This window comes from Neltuma alba, unplaced genomic scaffold, assembly GCF_004799145.2.
Source record: "Neltuma alba isolate B1F8T4 unplaced genomic scaffold, ASM479914v2 tig00001012_pilon, whole genome shotgun sequence".
Classification (NCBI taxonomy): Eukaryota; Viridiplantae; Streptophyta; class Magnoliopsida; order Fabales; family Fabaceae; genus Neltuma; species Neltuma alba.
The window spans coordinates 1-8115 of NW_021632294.1; the positions used below are offsets into that span (position 1 = coordinate 1).

An 8115-nucleotide genomic window follows, 5' to 3' on the forward strand; every position below is an offset into this window, starting at 1 on the left:
TTTTGTAAGGACATCAACAACTTGGGACCCATAATTTATATGAGACAAGTCAATGGTTCTTGACTCAATCTTCTCTTTTATAAAGTGCCGATCAATGTCAATATGTTTTGTTCTGTCACGGTGAACTGGGTTTTGTACCATCTGAATTGCTGACATGCTATCACACCATATCTTAATTGGTGTGTCCACTTCAATCTTTAATTCCTTCAAGGCTCGTACTATCCACATTCCTTCGCACACTCCATTTGCTAAGGTTCTTAGCTCTGCTTGAGCATTACTTCTAGAAACCACAGTTTGTTTTTTACTCCCCCAGTTACAAGATTATCCCATACAAAGGTAAAATACCCTCGTTTGATCTACCAACTCAAGTTCTTCCATGATCGACATCTGTATACCCTATTATATTTCTTGACTCTCCATTCTTGAAGAAGACCTCTCTTCCAGGTATCATTTTAAAGTATTTCAAGATGCTATATGTGGCCTCCATATGATGTTCTTGTGGTTGCGATGAAAATTGATTGAATACTCCCACAGTATAGCTTATGTCTAGCTTTGTGTGTGATAGGTAAATTAGCTTCCCGACCAATCACTAATACCTTTCTCCATCAACTAGTACACCATCCTTTTTATATTCCAAGTTTGTAAAGGGATCCATAGGGACTGGTGACGGCTTGGCTCCCATCATTCCAGTTTCCTTGAGTAAATATAGTGTGTATTTTCTCTGTGAGACTAAAATGCCTTCTTTTGAACTGGAGATCTCCATCCCAAGGAAGTACCTCATACTTCCTAGGTCTTTAACTTCAAATGCAGTTGCTAAGGTTCCTTTTAACCTTGTTATCTCCTCGGTATCATCCCCTGTTATAACAATATTATCAACACATACAATTAGAGCATATACCTTTCCTCTTGAGTGTTTAACAAACAGTGTGTGGTCAGATTGACACTGTATGTAATTGGATTCCTTCACAACTTTGGTGAACCTTCCAAATCAGGCTCTTGGAGATTAATCGAGACCATAGAGGGATTTATACAATTGACATGCCCTTTTTAAGTCTCCATGTTCTATAAGTCCTTCGGGTACTTTCATGTACACTTCTTCTTCAAGGTCTCCACTCAAAAAAGCGTTTTTTTACATCTAATTGATGGATTGGCCAATCAAGGTTGGTAGCAAAGGACAACAATATCCTTATAGTATTCAATTTTGCCACTAGTGCAAATGGTTCTTGATAGTTAATCCCCTCTGTCTGAGAAAAACCTTTTGCCACCAATCTTGTCTTGAATTTGCTTATTGATCCATCGAGATTGTATTTAATTATGAAGACCCACTTACATCCCACAGCTTTCTTCTCAAGGGGGAGGCTCAATACTCTCCATGTTTGATTTTTATCAAGAGCTTTTAGTTCCTCATTGATAGCTGCCTTCCATCTAGGGTCCTTAACCGCTTCATTAAAAGTGGATGGAATTTGTTCTTTGTCAATCCTGGTGACGAAACCTTTCATACATGGAGATAGTCTATTGTAAGAAACAAAATGACTGATAGGATGTAGAGTGCACTGTCTTATCCTTTTTTTTAGAGCAATTGGCCACCTAAGGTCTTCAGGATATGGAGTTTTGAGTTGACTCTTGACATTGCTCAGAACTAGAAGGATCCCCATTGTTTGGTATATGTTGTTCCTCAGGTTGATCAATTTCTGCATTAGATTCTTCTTCAGCCACGGCCTGTATTGCATCATTAGGCACCATACTACGAGTAGGAGCATATGAGTTTGTCTCAGGTTGAGAGGAATCTGTGTCAGTTTTGGTCCTTGAGGTTTCATGTTGACCGGAGGTATGTTCAGAATGTGTTTTCGAGGTTAGAGATGGCTGTTGCAGGTTCAGGAATAATTTTATCAGGTGCTGAAATGTTTGTTTCAGGTGTTGGGGTAATGAAGTGGTTTATGTCAGGTTTATCTAAGTTTAGGAACTCCCATTCACTGAGTTTCTCCCCTTGAATGGGAGATCTGGGATGAAAGGCTTGGGTTTCCATAAACATAGTATCCATTGTAACAAAGAATTTTTGCAAGGATGGGGAGTAGCATTTGTAACCCTTTTGAGTAGATGAGAGCCTTAAAAAGATACATTTAAGAGCTCTAGGATCAAGTTTCCCCCATGTCTGTGGTGAATATAAACAATAAAAGGAAGGTCATGAGTTAAGGAATTGGCAGGGTAGGATTTATTGAGGAGGCTTATTGGGGTTTGGTAATTAAGGGTCTTAGAAGGAAGTCTGTTTATCAAGTCTATTGCAGTAAGAATTGCTTCCCCCCAATAATGTTTAGGAACATTGTGAGTGAACATGAGTGATTGGGTAACTTCCAGGATGTGCCTATTTTTGGGCTCGGCTGTCCCATTTTGTTGGGGATTATCAACACAACAAGATTGATGGATGATTTCTTGGTCTCTTAGGTAGTTTTGAGTTGTATAGCTCATGCACTCATGTCCATTGTCACTATGGAGGGTGGAGGGTGAGGATTGGTGTTTGAAATTGTGTTAGGATCATTTTGTGAAACTTGGTGAAAATAGCAGGTAGATCAGATTTTTCTTTCATTAGGAATACCCAGGTTAGGCGTGTGTGGTCATCGATAAAAGTGACAAACCATTTTGCATGGGTGAGTGAGAGTGTTTGAGAAGGTCCCCAAATATCACTATGAATAAGTTGAAAGGGTTTTGAATATTGATGAGAGTGTGGTTTGTAGGTGGCTTTGGTTTGTTTCGAAAATTGACAAACTTCACAGGTAACAGAAAAATCATTCTTATTCAAAAGATGAGGAAACATTTTTGACATATAACGGAAATTAGGATGTTCTAGTCTATAATGCCATAACAATGCATCTTTATTTTCTAGAGTAGCAGAAAAAACTAAAGACAACTTCACATTATTTGAGACAGCATCCTTCTAAACAGTAGAGGTCTTCAAGTATCTTAGCTGTGCCAATCGTCTTCCCTTGCTTCAGATCCTGAAAAACACATTTAGTTGTAGAAAAGTGAACATCACAGTTTTGATTCTGAGTCATAGTTATCATGCATTTTAGTCCAGGAGTATAAAACACATTGTATAGAATTATTTCAGGAGTTATATATGCCGTTCCAAGCCCTTCAACTTTGAAGGCTTTACCATCTGCTACTTTAACAGAGATGTTCACAGGACATGGTCTAATGTCAGTCAAAAGCTGTTGGTTGTCGGTCATATGATCGGTTGCCCCTAAATCCACAATCCATAATCTTGAATGATGTATGTTAGGTTTTAGTGCCATAATAGTAATAACTATATGGGCAATATACCCAGCTGCAAGGGTGGTCTCTCTTGAGTCATGTTTTTCTAGAAACTTCCTGAGTAAGTCTAATTCTTCTCTACTAAATTCTGGTTCATTCTTGCTGTCAACAATTCCAGAATAGCCTCGACCATCTTGTCTTTCGCTTTTTCAAGGGCTTGCCATGCAATTTCCAGCATGTCTCCCTCATGTGCTCTTTTTTTCTGCAGTGATCACACCATTTGTTTTGTCTCTGAGTCATCTTGATAGGCTCCTTTTGATGCAAGAGCATTTGGCTGGTTGGATTCTGTTGTTAAGTCAGTGGAAGTGAGCTTCTTTCTGCTTTCTTCATTCCTCACAGTAAAGAATACTTCCCTTAGAGGTGGCAGGGAGTCAAGTCTCATAATTCTTCCCCTTTTTTCTTCTTTTATTTTTGCATATAGGGCAGCATCTCATACATATTAAGTTGTTGCCATTGAACAACCAAGTCAGTGTAGTACTAAGTTACAGAGAGATTACCTTTCTTGAAATCATAGAAAAATCTCTCAATTTCCAAAATGGCAGCTTTGTTTTTAAGTCCAATGAACATGTCTCTTGCTGTGTCCCATACTTCCTTAGCAGTTTAGAAGAATGTAAAGTAAGCACTAATTTCAGTTGTCATAGAATTGATTAGCCAAGCTTGCACCATGGAGTTTTCAGCTTCCCATGCAGCATATTTTTCATTGGTCCTAGTAGGTTTCTGGATTAATCCAATCAGGTAGCCATACTTGCCTTTTTCCCATGATATATAGTCGCACACTAGAGGATCATTGCATGTAGTTTTCACCATTTAACTGGTGGATGGTAATTGATGTGGGGTTGGAGTCAGTTTGGCTCTGGTGACTAGTGGAACTAGACGCCTCTGCTACCAGTACCAATAGGTGCCCTATCGGAACTCTAGGGTTGTTCTGCACCTCATCGTTGAACCCTATGCCAAACCTAATCATCTTTGCTCTAATACCATAAAGAATCTCTTTGATTCTGAATTGTATTATTCGAATGAGCTAACAGGATTAAATAAATACAAATCTCCTCAGCCAGAGAGGTTATTAGGCCACTGATCTAGGGATCTGGCCAAGGTATTAGGGATCCAGAATATAATTCAAAATACAATTAAATTAGAATCATAATCTAGCTCATAAATAGAAATAAGTTTACAGAATAAAATCTGTCATGGGATTAGGGTTTTTTAGGCCCATGGCCCATTAGACTGAGTTGCCAACACATAGGAAATAACTTTATTAGGCTCATGGTAATTTAGGCTCAACACCTCAGGTTACCCACCCCCACCATAAACCTTGCCCATAATTCTTAAGACGCATAACCATTTTCCATAGCTTTTTTATTATTAATATGGATGGCCCGTATATATAATGTGCCAGGATGTTGTATCGCTTATGCTTTTTCCAAAACTACAAATGATAAAATAATAAATTATCATTTTATTATACTTGATTTGTCTTGATAATCCCATGCCTTATTTCAATGTAGTTACAAGATGCTGGATGCTGGACAGATGCTGCAACCTTAGCTTCAAGTCACTTAAATGGATCTGATTATGCAAGGTTCATGCTCTTTCTTGAACTGTAGAAAGGAGATTTTTTCATCAACATAATTAATTTTTGTTTCACTGTCAACACTATCAATTCATTTGATGTCATCATGCCATCTATATTTGTTGCATAACTTCTTATTCTCTTTCTGAATAAAAAATAATTAAATAAATCTCACACCACTTGATATCAAATCAGTGAATCACGCATATAATATAATACACACTGTCTAATTTCTCGAAGAATTTGTGTGCTACACTTTTGTTTCGCACTTTTTGCCTAATAATCATTTTTGTGCCTGACTTGTGAGGTCGGAGATTCTGTGAAATGAGAGATCAAAGGATAACCATTTATGGGAAATGTCATCTTCATATTTTGACCTACACAAACCTATTATTTATTTTTTATTTTTCAGGACAAGACGTGAAACTCTACCCATTAGAGCCCCTAATTTGCAGTTAATCATACAACCTCTATACAGCTAGCAATACATCCATATCGTACATGTAGACTGGTATTCATTCTGTGCATCAATTCTAACTCTCCTGAGGCATGCTGCACCAGGCTTATTACAAAAATAGGCGATCTAAGGAACCTTAATGACATGGTGTGATTATTTGCTTGCTGATCTTTTGTAATTGACAAATCCCTTTTTTTAATGCATTCAAAAATTACCTCTTTATAATGCCAGTCATTTTCAATGTGTTTGGACGTCTCTTAAAAGGTATCAGTTTGAGGCAATATTTGGAGTTGCCTTACTGTCCTCAAATTTGTTCCATCCTGCTTATTTTTGAAAACTCAATTCTCCTAGTAGTTGTCTATTAGCAGAAATACCAACCAACTTATTTTGCATATATAAGGGCAAAATGAGTTTAGTCTCCTAAAGTTTCCATGAATTTTGTTGATACCTGTAGTTTGTTTCTATATGGATTGGTGCAGATGGTTTTATCCTGTTAAAGTGTTCATTCTCTATTTTAAAACCTTTTCTAATATATAAGAAAATTGAATTTTTGGTCCTCAGTTTCCATCAATTTTGTTAGCAGTCCCTATAGTTTGTTTTCTTAGGGATCAATACCTAAAGTTTTATCCTGTTGAAGAGTTCATCCTCATTTTTTAAACATCTGCTCATGTGTCAAATGGCATTGATGTGGCTTCAACAACGTGATCTTTGTTTGATTTGGCTGCACACAGTTCAAATAAGTTAAGTAGGATTTTTTTAAATAAATATTGTGAAGGCAAACAAAGTAAACAGCTTAAAGCTAATGGGATTTCATTTGTTTCAGACCAAATGTAGCTCAAATCTTTGTTTGAGAAGGTGTTGTTTTAGGTGAAAAATGCATTGCTGTTCACATTTACTGCAAAATAAATGCCTAGATGTGGGGTTGTGACAATAGTGTGCTGAATGATCAGCTTCAATCGCTTCATACCAAGTTACTGCAAAACGATGATAATGTGCTAACCAATCTTGAGATGATTGTTTCTACCCATAAATCAGTCTTGGAGGTTGCTCCATTATTATTATTTTTTTTCCTCGTTCTTGTGGAGAAATATGTTGACCAAATTGTGTCATAATTGACTTAGAGCCTTATCTTTAATGTCGGGTTCATGCAGGGTGTTGCAAAGGTGGGCTGGACAAGTTCATCGCAATGAACATAATATATGGAGGTATGATCACTTTTCTGTTCTCTTTTCATCTTCTCCCTCGCTACAATCACTTAGTTCGAGCTTGTGATGGCTCATTGCAGGGCTCTGATTTTGTATGTTGCTGGCGGTGCACTGCAAGAGGCATTGGCAGTACTTCGTGATGCACAACTACCTGACACAGCTGCAATGTTCATTCTCGCTTGCCGTGAAATCCATGCAGAGTTAGTTTCGAAGTTAGGTAATCCTGACGATGAATCAAATTCTTCCATCCATGGTAAGGTACCACACTTGCCAGGGTTAGATCCTCAGAATGACGATGTCATTGCTGTTGGTGAATACTATGGGCAGTATCAACGAAAATTAGTGCACCTATGCATGGATTCGCAGCCATTCTCAGACTAAATACAGAGTTTCATGACATGGGTTCAATTCTTTCAATTTATATATTCTTGATGGCATTATTCAAAACGAGAGCAAAGTTCTAGTTTGACTCTCATGTCAGTCCTGTTCATCCTTTAGGTCAAAGGATCAGAAGCTTTCAGTACATTGTCATTGCTGTAAGTGTATGCTGGAGAAACTTGGAGAGGCAATATATCAGTTTTGATTAAACATTTCTGATTGATTGCTGAGAAAACGTTGTCCTGAAAGTTTTTCCCCCCTCGATGATTCAAGCTCTTGGGTCGATTATACTATTACAGCTGGTGTGTAAATTTGTGTCAACAACAAATTGTTTGTAACCTTGCTGTTTTGATAGGATGAGTTGAAGAGGTTGGATATGCGGCTCGAGAGTAGTGTGCTATTATGATGATTAAATAGGACCTACTTCACTGCTGTTGAAAAAGTGAAGTTTTTTTTTTTTTTAATTCTTCAGTTCTTACCACTGTTTTCCAAGAATCGTTACACTTCTGGGTACTCTTAATGAATCAAATGGTCGAACTTTATCCTGATGATGCTGGTCCAGCAATAGCTTCCCATTTCCACTCGTATTACCATTCTCTGGGTAACCTTAATGAAGCAAATGGTCAAACATTAGATGTGTGGTTATTCAAATATATGGTCACCACAACATTACTCCATGTTCATGAGAGATTGATATTGTTATATTTGTTTGGCATTTCCACAATCATTAGAGTAATTTTATGAAAGCTATAAAAAAATTCTTGGAATTTTCTTAATTTTATGAAACCAAAGTTCTTGCAAATTTCCTTGTGCTTGCTGCTTTTCCCTTTGTCTTGTGGAAATTGAAATTACTGGTAAATGATTTGTGGTGATTGTAATTAATGGTGAATTTTGTAGTGACTAATGTAAGTCGGTGAAATTGAGCCGAAGTCCAGGGGGTTTTCTTTCTACTCCTCTTGTAGTCGAATTTTGTGGCTATATTTGATTAGGTTTGAATTAAGCTAGATGAGAATGTGTAGGGTTCAGGTTTATATTCTATGATGCCGATATGCTGTCTAATTTTGTTTAGGCAGAGTAGTAAACATGTAAGAGTAAATATGCCAGGATTTTTAAAGAGGGATATGTTTGAAAATAGGCGATGCGTTTGACTGACTGTTTAGTGCGTTGTTACTTAGTATGAAAATGGGGCAAAA

At 37.4% G+C, this 8115-nt stretch overlaps 1 protein-coding gene across 1 annotated transcript; it reads left to right on the forward strand.

Annotated features, from left to right (window-relative positions):
• Positions 1-1760: 1760 nt before the first annotated feature.
• LOC114749793 (uncharacterized) lies at positions 1761-7473 on the forward strand. The gene is made up of 5 exons (XM_028938328.1): positions 1761-1922; positions 2356-2433; positions 4818-4891; positions 6491-6544; positions 6625-7473. The coding sequence occupies exons 1-5, from the start codon at positions 1761-1763 to the stop codon at positions 6923-6925; spliced, it is 669 nt and encodes a 222-aa protein (XP_028794161.1). The 3' UTR covers positions 6926-7473.
• The last annotated feature ends 642 nt before the right edge of the window (positions 7474-8115 follow it).